This window comes from Sorex fumeus, unplaced genomic scaffold (genome assembly GCF_029834395.1).
Source record: "Sorex fumeus unplaced genomic scaffold, SorFum_2.1 ptg000014l, whole genome shotgun sequence".
Taxonomy (NCBI): Eukaryota; Metazoa; Chordata; class Mammalia; order Eulipotyphla; family Soricidae; genus Sorex; species Sorex fumeus.
The window spans coordinates 8512574-8533874 of NW_026606071.1; the positions used below are offsets into that span (position 1 = coordinate 8512574).

The 21301-nt window shown below is 40.2% G+C and overlaps 1 protein-coding gene across 5 annotated transcripts in view; it reads left to right on the forward strand.

Annotated features, from left to right (window-relative positions):
- Positions 1 to 21301, forward strand: part of MYO1B (myosin IB) — a 203599-nt gene that overhangs the window by 119101 nt on the left and 63197 nt on the right. For all 5 annotated transcript variants that reach the window (XM_056111658.1, XM_056111657.1, XM_056111656.1 and 2 more), the window contains exons 8-12: positions 11931 to 12029; positions 13084 to 13187; positions 14734 to 14881; positions 15111 to 15229; positions 21014 to 21100. In XM_056111658.1, coding sequence (XP_055967633.1) covers positions 11931 to 12029; positions 13084 to 13187; positions 14734 to 14881; positions 15111 to 15229; positions 21014 to 21100 — 557 coding nt within the window. The remainder of the gene's footprint in view (positions 1 to 11930; positions 12030 to 13083; positions 13188 to 14733; positions 14882 to 15110; positions 15230 to 21013; positions 21101 to 21301) is intronic.

Consider the following 21301-nt stretch of genomic DNA (forward strand, 5'->3'; position numbering starts at 1 on the left):
GGTGGACTCCTGAAACCCATTCCACAGGCCTCTCAGCACCCCATGGTGCCTTTGGGATTATTAGAATGAAAAATCAATTTGAACTAGTGGGGGAGGGGGGAAAACCCAAATATTACTGAAATAACCCAAAGCACTGTGCTTCTGATGTATTGAGAAATGGCGTTTCTTCTTCACATGAGATTTATAGCAATGTAGCACTGTAGCACTGTCCTCCCATTGTTCATCGATTTGCTTGAGCGGGCACCTATAACGTCTCCATTGTGAAACTTGTTGTTACTGTTTTTGGCATATCAATATTGAATACGTCATGGGTAGCTTGCCAGGCTTTGCCGAGATTTTATAATGATTTCTGAATATTAAACAAAATAGAACAAGACAAGATTGCAGAAAAGGAATTATGTAGTCAGAACTCTTAGATACTGAAGCTGTCCCCGAGATCTTACTGAGGAACTCTCAAGCCATTGGAATGTCATTTAAAAGTTGCTATGTTAAATAATGTTGAATTGTGCAACTGATTTTTATTTATTTTTTATCTTTTAAGTTTTTTTTGCTTTTTGGGTAATACCCAGCAATGTTCAGGGCTTACTTCTGGCTCTGCACTCAGGAATTACTCCTGGAGGTGCTTGGGGGACCATATGGGGTGTCGGGGATTGAACACGGGTCAGCGATGTGCAAGGCAAATGCGCTACCCACTGTACTACCGATCCGGCCCCTGATTTTTTTTTTAATGGACACAACTTTATAGAGTAACCTTTTAGGGCCAACGTTCCCTCATATTTGAAACAGTAGGATTGAATTGATGGGATTCCTTGGTTCTTTCGACTTTCATCATTCTGCATTTTTTCACTAATTTTTTCATTTTAGAGTCCCCGGCTGCTCATTCTGCATACTGTGCATTGGGATTATATAAAGTGTATAAAGAAATGTCTTTTTTTTTTCCTTTTTGGTTACATCCAGTGATACACAGGGGTTACTCCTGGCTCTACACTCAGGAATCAATCCTGGTGGTGCTCAGGGGACCATATGGGATGCTGGAAATCGAACCCAGGTTGGCCACGTGCAAGGCAAATGCCCTACCAGCTGTGCTATTGCTCCAGTCCCAAGAAATGTCTTGAAGAGAAAGTTTCAGCATGAAACTAAACTGAATCCTTCCTAGGCTAGATAGTTTTTTGATATGTTAAATATGGAAGCAAAATTACTCAGAAAACATGAATATTGTGTCGCCAAAAGCAGATTATTACAGCTTTCTTAGTCTGTGAGATCCCTTCCCTTCATTGTATCAGCTATATTAAAGCTTTCAGGAAAAAATGGAGACCATCCTGTACAAAGAAAACTACAAAACACTACTTCAGGAAATAAAAGAGGACATGAGGAAATGGAAAGATATCCCCTGCTCATGGGTCGGGAGACTTAACATTGTCAAAATAGCAACACTACCGAAAGCATTGTATAAATTCAATGCAATCCCTATAAGGATACCCATGACATTCTTCAAAGAAATGGAGCAAACACTCCAGAAATTTATATGGAACAATAAGCCCCCACGAATAGCTAAAGCAATTCTTGGGAAAAAGAAAATGGAAGGAATCAACCTCCCTAACTTCAAACTGTACTACAAAGCAGTAATAATTAAAACAGCATGGTACTGGAACAAAGGCAGAACTGCAGACCAATGGAACAGGGTTGAATACACTGACATCTCCCCTCAATCATATGATCATCTAATCTTTGATAAAGGTGCAAGTAATGTGAAGTGGAGTAAGGAAAGTCTCTTTAACAAATTGTGCTGGCATCACTGGACGGCTACATGCAAAAAAGTGGGCTCAGAACTCTGCCTAACACCATGTACAAAAGTAAGATCAAAATGGATTAAAGACCTCAACGTCAGACCAGAAACCATAAGGTACATTGAAGACAAAGTTGGCAAAACCCTCCATGACATTGAAGCTAATGGTATCTTCAAAGATGCCACGCCACTGCCCGAGCAAGTGAAAACAGAGATAGATAAATGGGACTATCTTAAACTAAGAAGCTTCTGCACCTCCAAAGAAACAGTGACCAAAATACAAAGACAGTCTACAGAATGGGAACTGATATTCGCCGAACACACATCTGACAAGGGGTTGATATCAAGGATATACAAAATACTGGTTAAACTCAACAAGAAGAAAACATCCAACCCCATCCAAAAATGGGGCGATGAAATGAACAGAAACTTTCTCAAAGAAGAAATCCAAATGGCAAAAAAGCACATGAGAAAATGCTCTACATCATTAATTATCAGGGAGATGCAGATCAAAACCACAATGAGATACCATCTCACACCTCAGAGACTGGCCCACATCCAAAAGAACAAAAACAACCTATGCTGGCGCGTATGTGGCGAGAAAGGGACACTCTTTCACTGCTGGTGGGAATGTCGACTGGTTCAGCCTTTCTGGAAAACAGTATGGACGATTCTCAAAAAATTAGAAATTGAGCTCCCATTTGACCCAGCAATACCACTCCTGGGAATATATCCCAGAGAGGCAAAAATGTATAGTCGAAGTGATATCTGTAGTTGTTTGTTCATTGCAGCACTCTTTACAATAGCCAGAAACTGGAAGAAACCTGAATGCCCAAGAACAGATGACTGGTTAAAGAAACTTTGGTACATCTACACAATGGAGTACTATGTAGCTGTTAGAAAAGATGAAGTCATGAAATTTACGTACAAATGGTACAACATGGAAAGTATCATGCTAAGCAAAATGAGTCAGAAAGAGAGGGATAAACATAGAAAGATTGCATTCATCTGGGGAATATAAAGAAACAAAATATGAGATTAATACCCAAGAATAGCTGAGATCAACACCAGGAGGATTACTCCATAGCTTAGAGGCCAGCTGGGCATTCTAGGGGAAAGGGCAGCTCAGATAGAGAAGGGAGCACCAAATAAAGGGTGTTTGGAGGATCCTCCCAGGAGGGGAGATGCATGTTGAAAGTAGACTATGGACTGAACATATTTGCCACTCAAAGCCTCTTTTGCAGACCACAACACCCAAAAGGAGAGAGAGAACACAGGGGATTGCCCTGCCACAGAGGCAGGGTGAGATGGGAGGGATATTATCCATGGTGGTGGAGAATGGGCACTGGTGGAGGGATGGGTATTTGATCATTGTATAATCGAAACCCAAGCACAAAAAATTGTAAATCTACAACTGTACCTCATGGTGTTTCACTAAAAATAACAAAAAAAAATGGAGTCCATTTAAAGACACCAAATTAGGGAATAATTAATTATTACTCTTAAACTACCCATAAGCCTTTTTATCCTTTTATAAGACAAACTAACTCTCATGGTTGATTTAATAATAAGTATTTTTATATGAGGTTAAATTTACTTTTTTAAAAAAGTAGAACTTCTGCATATAAACATTCTAGAATAATTTAATCAGTATTTCTTTTGAAGACCCTGGAATAGAAAAGAATAAAATGACTTTATTTAAACATAACTTATATTTTGAGATTTTAAGTTCCAAACAGAAATCTCTTCGTGTTCCCTAATATTTTACTGTTTCTATGGATAATAAATATTATACACTCAATTCTTTTCCATTTAAGATTATTATGTCATTTGAATGGATTTCAGATGGTGTTTGTTACCATTTGTTCCCACAGTAGAATTGCACTGAAGCTTGTTGTAGTGGGAACACCCTGGTATTTTTGTGGTCCTTTGTATCATGAGGGAAAGGAGACAGTAGTAGTGAAAGCAGGAAATTTCACCCTGTTTGGAGAATTGACTCAGAGGTGGTCACTGGGCATTAGCTGTTTCCTTGGCTCAGGGGGTCTTTGCAAGCAACCTCATTCTTATTTGCTCCAAGTTTCTTAAGTCAGCTTCTTATGTAGTCAAGCAAAGAAGACAAGATTTACTATTGTGTAGAAGTATATTATGCTTCCTTTACCAGTAGCAGCCTAATGAAAACTTAGACTATTGCTGGCTGTAATTATTACCTTTGCCAACAGCACACAATTACCTGAGCCATTGTGTACCAGGAAGTCAAAAAGAAACCTAAGTAACTTACCTCCACTTTTATTTTTAATTTTTATTAGTGAAACACCATGAGGTACAGTTGTAGACTTACCAATTTTTGTGCTTGGGTTTCAATTATACAATGATCGAGTACCCATCCCTCCACCAGTGCCCATTTTCCACCACTACTGATCCCAGTATCCCTCCCATCCCCCATCACCTCCACTTTTGAAAAGAGGTCTGAGAGAACTTTAGTCTTGAACTCCTCCGAAAGCTGAATAACCCCTGGGTGACAGAGGTGTTACAGAAATTGAAAATGAGAAACTTTTGTTTCAGTCAAGAAAAATATGGCAGCTCATCCAGATGTTTGACTAGAAAATAATGTTTCTCATACTCTTTTAATACTTACTCTGTAAAACTTACTCATTTATATTTGATACTTTGGGGATCCAGTATTTGGAACTAGAAACATAGGAAACCTGTTGCTTTTATTAATAGACACTAGATGACTATTTGGACTGGAGAGAATCGTGCAAGTATCAAGGACATTTATCTTACAGAAGAGTAGACAGAGAGAAGGCTGTCCTGTCCATGGTAATGTGCCTAAGATCCTGCCTTAAGAACTGACACACACATGTTCAGTCAGTGCTGGAGAATCAGATATCAAGAGCTTCTACCTCTTTCTCTTTCAATGGGGAAGGGGGACCGGGTAACATCACCAGCCTACTCAGGCAACTCTTATTGGCTTATCCTGTAGGTTTCAGTGTGAACAAAAGAGAACAGAGAATGTGGTACTTAATTCTCTGTGTATCCATTCCTTTGTCTCTGAAATGGGGTTAACTGCTTGGGGCAGGGAGAGAGACTCAACCCGCCCCCATCTAAAATGCCCTGGTTAGAAAACTTCTTAAAGAAAATCCTTGCTTCTGGAATGTATGAATTGATGTGCAGTTGAAGACTATCTGTACAGATGCCAGTTCTTTTTTTGTTTTTCTCCTTTGGTTCTTGCATCACACCCAACGGTACTCAGGACTTACTCATAGCTCTGCATTCAGGCATCACTCCTGGCAGGGCTTGGGGTACCAGGTATCAAACTCAGGTTGACCTCATCAAGGCAAGTGGCCTATCTGCTGTTGCCAGTGCTGTAGCTCCAAATGCCATTTCTTAACAACTCGTAAATATTCATCAATAAATCATGCTTGCTTTTTAATCTGTATTCTCTAAGGTTAAAATGTATCAGAAGGTTAGACAATATATTGCTACTTTGTAATACCAGACTAGGCTTTTTTTTATTCAAAACTCTTTAGGAAGACCAAAATAATAATTTATAAAGTAGAATAAAACTGAAATTTGAAACAACTAATTTGATAGTTTGTAGTGGATGGCATTATATAAAAGCACATGTTTTCCTTTGTTTCAAGTTTACTTTCATGTTTTTTTGCAGAAATAAGTTTACCATGCAAAAGGCTATCACAAATCAAGACTACATATAAAAATATAAAAGAAGCCAGATGTTCAAATAGCTCTTAATTGACCTTCAATTAAGGGATGAACATGACTTTATGGAGATAAAATGTATAGTAATAAAATATTATGGAGTGAATATTTTATTAAGTTTATGTCAGACTATGAAATTTTAGATTAAGCTTTGTTTATGAGGAAGTTTTCCATTATTAAACATTTGTATTGGAAAAATAAACTGTGCCCAGAGCCATAGTACAGTGAGTAAGCCACTTGCCCTGCAAGCACACAGCCAGCCTGGGTTCGATTCCCAGCATCCCATATGGTATTCCATGCTCTGCCAGAAGTAATCCCTGAGTGTAGAGTAACCCCTGGACATAATTGAATGTGTCCCAAGAAAAAGAAGCTGTGCTGTGAAAATACAAACATGCTTTTTATATCTTATATAAATAATCAGATTCTAATCGAAAGCATTAGTTAGAAGATAAGCTATATTTCCTTTGTTGTGTGTGTAATCCAGAACTCTTCCACAATTCTTGCATGCAGTCTATCCAATTAGCTATAGTGCTGTTTTTAAGCTTAATGATTCTGACTTTCGATTTAAAACTATTTAAGTTCATTTCTTAAAAAGTCACTGCCACAGTGGAGACGGAAAGAAGGCGGGGAAACGCATACCATATGTTTTCAATCTCTCAGAGTCTGTAACTCTCAAGTAGTCAGAATACCAGAGTGAGACAATCGCTTCCTGTTCGTGCATAGGCACGATTTGTAAGAAGACATTTGTCCCATCATTTTCACTTTAAAGTTTGTCATTTGTGTGGAACTTCCTTACTGTCATTCTTGAGGGATCTGTTTTCTATTTGCAGAAAAAGCAGAGTTAGTTTTAGACTGTGTACTCCTCAGAATAAACATAAGTTGAGTTTTCCACTAAAACTAGCATGAGTAATTTACTAGTAATTCATTAGTTACTGGGCGCTGGTTTTATTTATTTATTTATTTATTTATTTATTTGGGTCTTGGGCCACACCCTTAGAGAGGAGCTCAGAAACAGTGTTTTGCATCATGACTTTAGTTGTTATTCCCCCCTCCCCCCGCTGGCAAAATTAATACAGATCTGATCCTTTTTCAACCTTAGTCAAGTACATGGGCCTTTTTTTCAGAAGGGAGTTTATAAGTAAATTAAGAGATGTACTTGATCATACTATCTAATGCTTCATCTGTCTTGTTCCAAAATATGATGATTTTTTTTTCCTTCCCAACCAACTTCTTACCATTTTATTCCTTTGCTTACTGGAAAGACTTGGTTCTGAAGCAGCTACAATATGAACATTTTACTTATTCATGTATTATGTAAATATACATGGGACCATAACGCAGCACCTGTATAGGCATGTTGTAATTAATTACACTTAATCAAAATTAAGAAAACCCCAAACGTATAGCCTGATTCTGTTAATGGTCAGGTGTTGGTGTAGCAGTGTGGTGAGTTGTGTGGGGAGATTTTGATTCCAGAGTTTTTCAGTAGCATGCCGTTTCATTTTAGAATGCCTTGCTAAAGGTTGGGACACATTCTTCCATGTGAGAGCTCTGGGTTCCATCCTTGGCACTGTATGGTCCCCCTGGTACTGCCTGGTCCCTCAAAACTGATCTGGGGACAACCCCAAGCACTGCCAAATATAACCCTCTCCCTCCCCCAGTCAATAAGAATGACATCAAAATTTAATCCTTCACACATTGAATTTGGTGCTGAAATTTATGTTAGCAAAAGAAGCTATTAAATGTAATAAAAATTTAACAGTTGAAATCAGCATGTACCATTGGTGGCTCTCAGTTTCAACTGTTAAATTTATATTACATTTAATAGCAACTTGTGTTTTGAACTGGGAATATCGCTGCACTGGAAAATCTAGAGGCTCTTGTTCTGTCTACTCTTTATCTGTCACATGCAGTGGTCGTAGTCCTTCTCCTTTTCCTCCTCCTCTTGCTCTTCCTACTCTGCCTCCTTTCTTCTTCTTTGTTTTTGGACCACACCTGGCAATGCTCAGGGCTAACTCCTGGCTCTGTGCTCAGAGATTACTCCTGGTAGTGTACTTAGGGATCCAGTGGAATGCTGGGGATGGAACCCAGGTCAACCGCTTACAAGGCAAGTGCCCTTCACATGGTACTATCTTTCCTTTTATATTTAGACCTTTACTAAATCTTTTTTTTAACAGAAATGCAGTTAGTGTTGGCAGAAGAATTTGCAGTAGAAGACTATACCAGTGTTTTGCTCTCACTTAATTCTGGGCCAGATTTAAATAAAATAAAGAGTCTTTATAGGGAATTGAATTTCTGTTGTGTGCTTTGAATAATTTTTTATTTGGTTTTATACTCAGTTTATGTTGTTGTATGCATATCAGAAAGCTTAGGAAATGGCTTTGAATAGTGCTAAATTATTTGGGGGCAAGCATTTCGCATTATTTCTATCTGGAAGCCTGAAACTATAAGAAAACTTATAAATAGTAGTATCTGGGTTAATAGAGTAAGCATTTTAAGAGATAAAAGCTTCAGGTGTTTATCATAAAAAGATTCTCATTTGTGAGTGAGTTGCTCAGGAAAAGTCATATATTTGTGTGAAATACATTTTCAGATGTTTACAGGTTTTCTGTTCTTTGTGTTAGACAATTATAAAGAGAACAAGTCACCTAAAGCTTTGAATGTTGGCCCCATGGCTTAGTAACTAGGCATTATAAACCTGGTTTTGTCATTTAGAAAACAGATTATGAAACCAAGCTTAGGGGCGGTGCTCAGAGTTGAATGTGATAACAACTGAAAAGCTCAGAAGACAGAATGGTAGGCCTTTCTACTACTTCCCTTTTGCACCTTTCTTTTTAAACACTCAGATCATTGTGTTTCCTATTTGCATGTGAGAGTAATTGCTGATTGTATCAGTGTAGGGCTGCCAAGAAGTATATTCATCCACTTTGCCTATTTTTGCATTGTGTACAAGTGAATGTTATTCTTTACCTCAGTTTTAGTTGCTGACTTTTATAGCTTTTTCTCTTTCTCTGAGCATTCATCTGTTAAAAACTACCAGACGTTATAAAACTGGCCAGGTGTATTGCCATTGCTTATTGTGAGCCTGTCCATGCTTTGCAAGTATTGCCTATGCCTTAAAGTCCCACAGTTTGCTTATTGGCATGAGATTGGCTAAGTGCCACCAAATAGAGGTTTGTCATTATTATTCAGAGCCCCTGTGAGGTGAGACTGTGTAGGCTGCCAGTACTTGTGAAGAGCTAGGGATTTGCATGGTTTGACTGGTGAAAGACACATGGTCCTAGGCTTCCCCACCCACTTCCTGTGTCCTAAGCATCTTGGCATCCAACCTTAGAAAGAGAAAGGGCTGCTGGTTTTGGTGAAGTAATCTGGAACACTTAATGGCTCTTGTCTTACCAAAAGGAAAAAGGTCTTTAGGTTTGTAGTGGGTTCTGGCTCATTACCAGGAGAGATCCTGACAGGAATCGAACCCAGGTCAGCTGCATGCAAGGCAAACACCTCACCCACTGTGCTATCGCTCCAGCCCATATAAGTATTTAAAATGTCCATTCCTGGGGTCAGAGTGATAGGATAGTGGGTAGAGTATTTGCCTTTCATGAAGCCCACCCAGGTTCAATCCCCAGCACACCATTTGGTTCCCCAAGCACTGCCGGAATGGATTCCTGAATGCAGAGCCAAGAGTAAGCCCTGAGAACTGACCAGTGTGGTCCCCAAAACAATAAGTAAAATGTTCAATCCTTAGAAACAATGAGGTTATACAATCTTTTTTTCCCACTGAAATTTGTGCCACTTTCCTTTCTTTGAATTTTCCAGTGTTCTCTCTCCATAATTTGAGAACCAGGGCTGTCATTCAAGTTACAAAAAAAGAAAAAAAAACCTCCACAATATTTTATTCCTAATAATGTTGATATTTATATGAGAAGAGAGCATATATCTATTCTCTTTTCTGATTATTTGACTTCAATCTTCTTTACAATCTATCTTTTCTTTCTTACAAATGACCTCCTGTATTAGATTTTCTGATTCCCAGACCTCTGGTCTATTTTTTTTTAACTCAACCTAGATTCTGCCTCCAAAACCAAGATAGTTTCCAGAATTTCAAAAACCATTCTCAGATAAATTGTAAATCATTTTACCCTTACTCATTTATTTGATTATATTTAGAATTTAACCTGACTAGATGTCAGGTTGGCCTTTGTCTTTAAAATACAGGGCCTTCTCTTTTAAATTTGTTTTATTTTAAAAATTATTAGGTAACACTTGTTTGCAAAAAATGTAAATGTTCATATGTTTTAAGGATCTGATGTTACCACACTATGCCTACCACCAAAATGCCTCTATATCTCCGCTATTCTCCATTGGATACAGACACATTTTTTTTTTTATTTATTTATTGAATCACTGTGGGAAAGGTTACAAAGCTTTCAGGTTTATGTCTCAGTCATGCAAATATCAAACACATTTCCCTTTACCAATACTTATTTTTTCCCATGAAGAACCCCAATAAAACCCCACCCCCCACCCCTCCCCGTCCCTGTGAGGCAGATGAATTCTAGTTAACACTCTATCCGCTTTGATTAGATTGTTTCAATAAAAGATTCACCACTATTATTTAGAGTTTACCCCCCCCCCCAAATCAGACATGCTGAAAAAGCATTGTGAAGTGATTTGCTTTCTCCAGCTGGGTTCAAGAATTAAATGTTGGTTTTGGATTTCTGCTATTTTACTTATTGACCCTGGAAGTATTTCTACTGAAAGTCAGATAGTTAAGAAATTGGTTTCTGTGTTCTGGAGTCGTGGCCGTGCTGGAGAGCCGCTCGTGGGGGGCAACTGGTGGCCTCGGTAGGGCGTGAAGGGCGGAGCGAAACGCCCCCCTTCCCATGAGGTTTTAGTCGCCCCCACACTCCCGGCTCATACCTGCTGTCCACAAGGCTCCCATGTGGCCGCCATCTTTCTTTCCAGAGAGGAGAGGGCGAATGGGGCAACACCCTTTCCCCTCCGGCAGACTTGATGGGCTGGATCAACGCATAGTCCATTCACTTTTCTGCTCCAAGCTGCTGGGTTCTGCATTAAGTCCTTGTGCTTCTGGGGCCATGGCCGTACTGGAGAGCCGCTCGTGGGGGGCAACTGGTGACCTCGGTAGGGCGTGAAGGACGGACCGGAACGCCCCCCGACCCATGAGGTTTTAGTCGCCCCCACTCCCCCGGCTCATACCTGCTGTCCACAAGGCTCCCATGTGGCCGCCATCTTTCTTTCCAGAGAGGAGAGGGCGAATGGGGCAACACCCTTTCCCCTCCGGCAGACTTGATGGCCTGGATCAATGCATAGTCCGTTCACTTTTCTGCTCCAAGCTGCTGGGTTCTGCATTAAGTCCTTGTGCTTCTGGGGCCGTGGCTGTGCTGGAGAGCCGCTCGTGGGGGGCAACTGGTGACCTCGGTAGGGCGTGAAGGACGGACCGGAACGCCCCCCTTCCCATGAAGTTTTAGTCGCCCCCACACCCCCGACAGACACATTTTTATATCATTTGTCCATCATAAGTAGAAATCCAGTAGGAATATTGTCTATTATTAAACTTTCTGGTAACTTCTTTTATATCCTTTCTTCCCTCCCTTCTCCTGTCACCCCCTCGAAGTCAGTAAGTATAAAAAGACATAAATTTACAGGATAAAAACTAATCTGTTATAAAGTATGCTGTCAAAATTCTCTTCCATCCAATGAAATCTAAGTTACTTTCTAAAACTTGAAAAAATCTGTTATACTTTTTCACAAGTAACAGCGTGCATTGATATGAAGTAGGGTAAATTCTCGTCTGCAAAATAATGCCTTATAAAATTGTGGGGAACATTTAATACAATAATGTTTAGAAGGCATATTACATTGTAAGATCTCTGAAATGTTAATCTTATAGTCATTATAATTATGGAGTGGATTGATAATTTAGGGTTATATTTTCTTCCTTAGATTTATAATGTTACATGTTGAAAACTGACCCTAGGGCTTGTTTCTGGGTCTCTGGTGGTACCAAAGGGGGAGACCATATGTGATGCCAGGGAACAAACTGGGGCTGTTGCATGCAAATCACCTTAACCCTTGTACTCTCTCTTCAGCCCTTAGTGTCACAGTAAGCCATGAAAATGTTAATATAAAAACAGTATTTAATAAACTTATTGTATACCATTTTTTCATATTCTCTGCTGTTTGACACCTGATTTGTTTGATTTGGTGATTTGAGTTTTGGTGGTTCTTCTTCCTCAAAGGACACCTGAAATCGTAGCGTCTTTTGTAATTTTATTCATACAGAACAGTAAATGAAAATGAAAGAGAAGCATGATAGGCTTATAAGACACTGCTCTTGCACTTTGGTACTAAGAAAATAATTAATACACTACTAAGATTTGGTTCCTCTGGTTCTTTTTCTCCTCAGATCTTTTAGAGAAATCTCGAGTTGTTAAACAACCAAGAGGTGAAAGAAACTTCCACGTGTTCTATCAGCTGCTCTCTGGTGCCTCTGAGGAGCTGCTCAGTGAGTCCCCGTTTCTGTTTCTATTCTCACAGCATTTCCCAACGTATTGTCTTTTCAAGTGTTCATATATTCCTCCCGGCCTTTCTCCCAAGGTTTCTGGGACAGGGATTGAAGTGAAGAACATTGGGTGTTTGCTCCTCTCTTACCACAGACTGACCCATACAACTTTTAGATGGTTTTCTAAAAGAGCTTTTATTGAGGTGAGGGTCAGTGCTAAGGTTAAAAACTAAAAAGGAAGAATACAATTAGTCCAATTGAGGAGAGGAAGATTAACAGGGAGCTGTTGCTGAGTACCAGCATGAAAACAAATTATTCAGTGAAGATTTAAAAATAGCTAAAAGATGTTTTCAACTGCTGTAACTGATAAAAATCTGACATTTGGGTATTTTTGAGAATTTATATAAGTCCATAATAAGAACAAGCACCCTACCCACTGTTCTATTGCTCCAGTCCCCTTGTATTCATTATTATAAGCTGGAAAGCACCCAGTGTCCAATTGTGAGGACTCATAAAACAGGCACATTATGGTATAAGCAACTCATGAAAATGTTTTGTGTTATAAAGGCATGGAAAGGCCCGGGTCCAATGTAAGTCCTTTCCATGCCTTTATAACACAAAACATTTTCATGGCTGAGTGTATATTTTCATGGACAACATATACCTGACCCAATATATGTAAATATAAAAGAAGCAGTTTTAAATTAAGAACTATTTTTAATGTGTAGGCATCACTTTCTCTGTATACTTGAAACATAATAAAATAGTCATGTTCTCTGCAGGATTAAAAGAATTAATATTGGGGCTGGAGTGATAGCACAGTAGGTAGGGAGTTTTCCTTGCATGTGACAGACCCAGGTTTAATTCCCAGCATCCCATGTGGTCCCCTGAGCACCGCCAGGAGTAATTTCTGAGTGCAGAGCCAGGAGTAACCCCTGTGCCGCATCACCAGGTGTGACCCAAAAAGCAAAAAAAAAAAAAACCCTTAATATAAAGGTGATGCATTTATTGAAGTAAATTATCGTGTGTGTGTGTGTGTGTGTGTGTGTTTCAACAGATAAACTTAAGCTCGAGCGGGATTTCAGCAGATATAACTACCTGAGTTTGGACTCTGCTAAAGTTAATGGAGTGGACGATGCAGCCAATTTCAGAACTGTTAGGGTAAGATGTAATCTTTTATTACTTTTTAATTGGGTAACTCAATATTGTTCTACTAAAATTGATTGCAGTGCTAAGTGCCATGTATAACTCACATTTCCACAGGTTTTAGAATTTTATAAGAATTTGACGTATTTTATGACTTTCATTTATTTGTTTTGGTTCAGAGGCCGTACCCAGTATTGCTCGGCAGCATTTGGGGGACTGTGCAGTGCAGGAGAAGGAATAAACTGTGGGCTTCCACAGGCACACGCTGTGCTCTAGTCCTTTAAGCCATCTCCCTAGTTTCATGGCTCCGATTTTTACTAGCTCAGATACCAATATTGCGAAGCCAGTGCTTTACTGGAGCATGCAGCATTACTATGAATTCTTTCTTATTGCCTTGAATTTGGACACATTTAATGTTGTGTTTAAATCCCAAATATCTTCATAGCCATAGTTCAGTAATTAAGTTTGCAACATGAAAATCAACCTAGGTTCTGGTTTTGTTTATGCTTATTTTTAAAACAGAAAATTATGCTTTTATTTCTTTTTAAAAAATCATGATCTGTCAACTAAAATGATTAGCATTTTCATTTCATTAGAAAACATAGTATTTAAAATGGTATATGCTATATTTTGAAATAGTATATGTGGCATTTTGAAAATTGCTGCTGTCAAGATATGAAATGGTAGTTCGTATTTACTTCCAAATGAAACAGCTATGTTGTTGAGAAGAGAGTGTAGATTATAAGCAAAATTAAGGTTTTTAACTCTTTATTCTTTGAGGGTGAGTGGAAAAGGATTCTTCTGCTATTGTCTCTCGTATACTTTTGAAATTTTTCGTAACAAGAAAAATATATATACTACTCCCATTGATGAGTAGCCTATTAAATGTAAATAAGTGAGAAATGAAATAAAGTGGGCCATTGTCCAAAAAATAAAGCATATATTTTGTTTTGTTTTGTTTTAACAGTGTAAACTATATTAACAGGAGCCCTGTTGATTGGTGGATATGATTTTTAAGACTTAAGTGCACAACCAAATCTGCTTGGCAAATCACTAGTGCCCACTGAAAGTTTATAACTTAATAAATGTTATTTGTTATCCATATTGCATTTGATCAGATATTACATTTGCAAAGCACAGGGGTTTTTTAATATATAAAATATTTTGTTGCATTATGAAAACTTTTTGCTTAGTTTCACTTCTATCAACTGAACACCAGTGCAGAAAACTTAGGAATTATACACAGTCTGAGATACTTAGAATGGGAACCCAAGGTTCAGAATACGGTCTTTTTTTTTTCTTTCCATTGTATGCCAGCTCGTATACTTTCCACTCTTTGCTACTAGAATCTCAGCAGGAAACCAGTGAACAAGATACAGCCCCTCACTTAATGTCAGTAGGATTCTCCTGTGGAATGTATATCCAGGGATGTTTTCTCTTCCCAGAGTTTTGTTTTTTGTGTGTGTGAGTGTGTGCATGTTCAGAAATAAATCTATTATTTGTTTAAAAATACAAAGGGAGTACAGGGGATAAAAAAAAGCCTGCTCTTTCCCCATCTCAGAATGCCATGCAGATTGTGGGTTTTATGGACCATGAAGCCGAGTCTGTCTTGGAAGTGGTGGCGACGGTGTTGAAACTGGGGAACATCGAGTTCAAGCCTGAATCTCGAGTGAATGGCTTAGATGAAAGCAAAATCAAAGACAAGAACGGTAAGTCTGCAAAAAAGCAACCTTCATTGTAGAGCAGACTGGCTTTGAACACCTGCCTAGTTCTTAATCTCAGAGGGAAGACCTTGGCTTTTTGTTGGGTTTTGAACAGACTCATTATAGTGAAACTTTTGATATGTGCATCTTTCATACAGCTCAGTGTGGCTGTGATTGAGTACACATGCCCAAAGCCTGGAAAATGTCACATTGTGCGTCTCTCCTCTCCCTACAGAGTTAAAAGAAATCTGTGAGTTGACTGGCATTGACCAGTCAGTCCTAGAACGAGCCTTCAGTTTCCGAACAGTTGAGGCCAAGCAGGAGAAGGTGTCAACAACACTCAATGTGGCTCAGGTGGGTGAGAGCCAATGTTCAGAAGTGAGTTTTTAAAGACAGTGCTGTTTTTGTAAGAGGCAGTGAACATTTTCTTTTGCAGGCTGTCATCGTTTTCGGCAGACAGAGCAGTGAACTAAACAGTAAAGCTCTCTGTGCTCACAGAACTTAACCTTTTGGCAGGAAGACTAGACAATAGCCCATAGTTCTAAGAAATAAATGTGTCGAGCAAGCTGAGCAAATGGTTTGGCAGCAAAGAGAAATTGCGGAACCTAAAAAGGGAACGCCATGGGGCTTGGGGTGTGGGAGATGGTTCTAAGTGAGGTGGAACATGGGTGCGCAGGGGCACGATCTGCTGTTTTGTGTTTCAGTGGTTTACCAGGCTTCAATGTGGAGAGCAGAGTATAGGCAAAGGAGAAGTGGAAAGCAAACTTAGTCCACGTGGGCTGCTGTAGAATAGAACACCATTGACTGGTGGCTTCACTAGCAACATTTTTCTCCTAGGTCTAGAGACTGGAAATCAGAGATCAGGTTCAGTCTGAGTAGATTCTTGGAGGAGAAGGGAGAGGATAGGTTTCTGGGGTTCCCATAACCATGCCCTAAAGACCCCTCCTCCAAATAGCATCCTCTTGAGATTACAGTTTGAACACAGGGAGCTGGGTGAGTGAGAGGAATACGGCCCTGAAGTTCATATCACAGGGTGCTGGGGACGGCCAAGATGGCTTGAGTCAGGTGGATCCGTGTCCATATGTTTTGAGGGTTGGTGCAGAAGGATTTGATGATGGCTTCATGTGTGGTGAAGGAAAGGAATTAAAATATGACATCCAGGGGCTGGAGCAATAGTACATTTGCCCAGGTAGGGCATTTGACTTGCACGCAGTGGACCCAGGTTCGATTCCCAGCATCCCATATGGTCCCCGGAGCACTGCCAGGAGTAATTCCTGAGTGAAGGAAGAGCCAGGAATCACCTCTGTAACCCGAAAAGAAAAAAAAAAGATGACATTCAGTCTTTAGGTTCCAAGCAAAGCACCTGGAATAATGTCATTGCCAGGGAATGATTTGGACAAGGCAGTGAGAACAGTTTGTGGTCAGATGGGCAGACTGGCCTCCCTGCCTTCCTTATTGGTGCCCCTCCATCCTCTGTATCACAACAAGGAAATACTGCCAAGACACATCTGAATTGCTTTCTTCCTTCCTTTGGTTCTGTTATGTGGATGGTTAAAGTCATTTATGCTTGCTTGAATGTGTATTTGTAATAGGCAGTTTTGGATTCTTTTTCTAAACCCTTTGTTTTGCAACTTCATGGAAATTATTTCTGAGCCAATCTTGAAGGTCTGGCTGTATAAAGAGCGGATAAAGGAAACATTCCAGAAAGGAAACAAAATCAGGTTTGGCGTACACATCAGAAAGGAGAAAGGGGTTGATCGGGCATGGCTATAGCTTTAGCTATATATCTACCCACCCCGCTTTGCTTCTTTTCCCTTTCTTGTTGTTTCCTTGATGAGGGTCACACACGTTTAACTCTTAGGGGGTTGTGCATCTAATGGTGATGCTTGCACACGTGTATGGCAGAGGGTGTACACTTCTGTGTCAGTGTGGTGATCACCCACGTGCTTTCTGGTGGTGATACTCCTAGCTTCAGTGCCCTTGGTGGGCCAAAGTCTATACATAGTTACGCTGGGTGTTCCAAACAGCGCCCTTGGGATCAGGGCCCATGCTTGCATTGACACGAAGAAGCAAAGTCCTTGACTTCTCCTTGCAAGGGAGGCACTTTAAGCCACCAAGTCATCCCCAGATCCCATACAGCTTTAGATAGAGAAGAGGGTTCAGGGCATTTTGTCTGCAAAGGTGAAAATTGCAGTCTATGTGGAGCATGTGCAACCTGTGAGCATGCATTAGACTCGCCTGGGGAATTCCTTAACCATGATTTGCAGGACGGATCCCCAGGTGCTGTGATTGAGTAGGTCTAGGGTACAGAATTTGTATTTCTGATAGTTGCTTTTCTACTTCGTGTTTTTTGGGGGGCATCATTGGAAAGGCTCCCCAGCATTGTTTAGGGGCCTTCAGGGCAAAGTAGCCCCTTCCTGTTGACATAGGGCTTGCCTGTATATTGCTGCTCAGACCCAGTACTGGCGGGGGGAGGGGAGGGTTGACCCACACCTCCGAGTGCTTGTGGGGCCAAGGATTGGACTCGGAACTTCGAACACGCAGGGCTTATGCTCTTGCCCTCTGTTCCCTCTCCCTGGCCCCTGCTCTCACTTTGTGACCGGTCCAGCTGCCTCTGTATGAGGCTGAGGAGGCCCTTACTTTAGTGGGTAGAATTTTCCATATTCCTTTCACCTATGGCATCCTTGACTGTGACTTTACATCCTCAGTGATTCAGGTCCTTATTCTAGTCGGACTTTTCATTTGTTTATTTGGGGGCCACACTCCAAGGTGCTCAGGGCTTCCTCCTGGCTCCACACTCAGAGATTACTCCTGGTGGGGTTCAGGGGCATATCAGGTGCTGGGAATCAAACCCAGATAGGCCACATGCCAGGCAAGTACCCTGCCCACTCCAGTCCCTGTTTGTTAATGTGGATTTGGAGTATCTGTTCCTACTGATCTTTACTCCTTCAAGGGTTTCAATTCCAGTGAGAAGTGTTTTGTTTTCTTAACTTCGCCTCCTAACTTCAATTCCTGCATCTCATCATCTTAATTGGTATCGTATTTCATTTTCCTCAAGGCATTCTTGATCCTTGATGATGATGATGATAAATGATTGACACCCTGACTGAAGGCTCATGCCACTGATGACTCACACTTGCATGTGGTTTTATTGCAACATCCATAGGTTAATATTAAAATTGTGGAAACCCAGGACGAAGTTGGCGTTCAGTTTTCTACCACATACTCTGTCCTTGACTTCTGTGATCTCTGTCTTTAATCTGACTCTTTAATCTGACTGTTCTTAATTTGTTCTGCTAGTTCTCTAAAACCCGAAATTATTTTCACGTGGTGCTTTTGCTCCAGTTTTTCTCCCTGACCCTCCACCCACACCCTTGAGGGCTATGGATCATTTCCTTTTGCGTGTCTAAATCACATACCTAATTGCACCTTTTACAGGGAGCCATCCTTGATTGCATAGCCCCTCTGTGGTTCTTCCCTAAACTTCTTTCTCTCCTGTAGTTTGGCGCTGCCCTCTGCTTGTCTCACATGTCTTGGGTTTTATCCTCTCTGCCCTGCCAGAAGTGTCCAGAGGGTGAACCTTATGCCCATGCTTTCCCGTGACTCTGCCTTGCTTGACACTCACTATCCTGGGCCATTTCTGAAGCAGATACCAGCTGTCCTCAGTGAAGCTTATGCAGCATTAAGAGCACCATCTTTTCTTTTTTTCCTTTTTTTATTTTATTGAATCACAGCTAGATACAGTTACAAGCTTTCATGTTTGAGTTACATTCATACAGTGATCAAACACTCATCCCTCCACCAGTGCACATTCTCCACCACCAATCTCCCCAGTATACCTCTCCTTTCCCACCCTCCCCCTGCCTTCATGGCAGACAATTTCCCCCATACTCTCTCTCTACTTTTGGGCATTATGGTTTCCAGTACAGATACCGAGAGGTTATCATATTTGGTCATTTATCTACTTTCAGCACACGTCTCCCATCCGGACCAGTCCCTCCAGCCATCATTATCTTGGTGATCCCTAAGTGATCCTTTCTCTATTCCAGGGAGCACCATCTTTTCTTACAGTGCTTACTAGCTACGACAGTGATTGTGCGCTCTCTGCTCTCATTTCCACACACCTGGTCCTTAAGGGAATCAGCATTTCTGCGCTTACTTTTGAAGATATTGTGGAGATCTATGTCACAGTCAGGAAGTCAGATGTGGTAAATGGACAACCCCTGGGGCTAGATCTAGCACAGTATGCAGTTTTTAAAACAGGACTAAACTAGTCTTTTGTGTTTTGTTGTTGGCTTTATAAATTTGGAATCTGAGCACCTTTAACCTAGAATGCATCCTCCAGCTCCCACAGAGGATGCCACAGCTTCCCGTTCCTTTCTACCCAGGAGTTCCTGGAAGCATTTGAGTTGCAGACTCCTAGCATAAATATTTGTTTAAAGAAAGCAATGAAGTTTAGTATTGGCTGTGAATGCAATTTAAAAATTACTTAGTAGTATACCAGGGTAAACTGCCCCTATCAATTTGTGTGGCATATTGAAATGGTAGTTTGTTAGAAGCAGATAACATATGTTAAAAAATTTGAAAACCTGGATGCTGTTTTAAATTATGTATTGTGATTTTGAGTCATTTTGTAAGGGGAAGAATTTAGAAATTATATAGGCTCATGAGGTCAAACTAGTAGAAGAGGAAAACGTTATTAGTTTAAATATCTCAAAGCTTCTGTGTCAGGCACTGTTCTGAGCATTGGAATGCCGTATTTATTACAAGAAAGAGAAAAAACAGACATATACATTCTGTCTCAGCATTTTTGTGTTCTTTCTGCTATGGAGTCATTCCCCACCCTGCACACTTCTATTGCACAGTTGTCCTCTTGTTGTTGTTCTTTTGCCAGCTTGTAAGGTGATGTCCATCAGTGCTTGAAACAGCTCTCTGAGGGCAGCGAGGTCTGGGATTAGTGGGGCAGTACCAGGTGAAGGAGGAGCAGAGCGAGTTGTTTGCAGCTATAGCAGGTTGCCTGGGATGCAACCCTGTTGTTCAAGTCGTCTGGCCTCATCATTTTGGAAGAAATAAAAGCGAATTCCCATATAAGCTCATCCATTGTGTTCTTATAAAATAAAATGTAATAGCTTAACAATGATATTCAACCTTCTGCTTAGAAGCCACAGGTGCAGGCAGAGTATTCATAGTAGATCCGCCTCTAGCTTTCCTCTCAACAGCTGCCAGCACCCTGTCCCGGTCTTCTGGGACCTCTAGTATCCGTCTCCTTGTTTCATATTGGCGCTACAGGCCTGGCACTTGTACAGATGGTGAAGGGTCCTGAGGTTCTCTTCCATGTGAACTTGCTCCAGCCTGTGGATTCTTCCTGCCTTTTTGGTTTTTGTCTGTTTCTTTGAGCCGCACCTTTGCCACTGAACTCTTTGCATCCTCCAGCCTTCTAGAGATTTTTGTGGCTTCAGCCACTTCCCTTTCAAGTAGCTCTCAGTGACTTTCAAATAAGTTAGTGATTGAAAGGGTTTTATGTTCGTCACACTGTATCACCCAGCATTGTGTGATACTCCAGTGTTCATTGTTGATGATTACAAATTGAAGGATTAAGTTATTTTCATGTACTTCTTATACATTTCCTTTTCTGTGTGTAGGAGTTCAAAACTAGTCGTATTAGAGACAGTTTTAAAGACACTATTAAAGACATTTTTAAATTTTCACATAATGAAACTTTTTATCATCTAATTTTATTTATGGTTATTGTCTAATGACCATGTTGCTTCTCTTTTAGTGGGTGTTTTCTTATTTTACTTAAACTCTTCCCCTCAGGTTGAGCTGTCATTGCTTCCAATTTTTCTCTGTTAAAGAATATGGTCGTATGTCTTATATACATATATGAGAGCATCATTTATCTCATGAGACATCTATGTGGTGAATTTTAAAATTAGCTTCCTGGGAAGCTAAAAGGTATAACTGGGTTGAAAGAACTTGCTTAATTCTTTTAACAGCTTGATTGTTCATCGAGAGTATAATAAAAACTAACTCTGCAGAGAAATTTGAAATAAAATAATCCTAAATATATTTTAAAATGGCATTTAAAAGTGTGTGATAATAATTATGTATGTTGAATTTCTGTTTTGTTTTTATTAGGCTTACTATGCCCGTGATGCTCTGGCTAAAAACCTCTATAGCCGCTTGTTTTCATGGTTGGTGAATCGAATCAATGAAAGCATCAAGGTACTGAATCTCTGTAACCTAATCAGTTTTAATCAATGGCATTTAGAGAGCAAACTCTGAGTGAGCTCAGTTTTATATTCAGAAAAGACATAACCCCATCTGCAGAGAGTGACTGAAGAAGAATTTGCCTTGTGGAGGACTGAAGTCTGTTAGATCTGTTTTGTTTGACCATGTTTGTTTTGTGAAATCTCACCTGTGCAT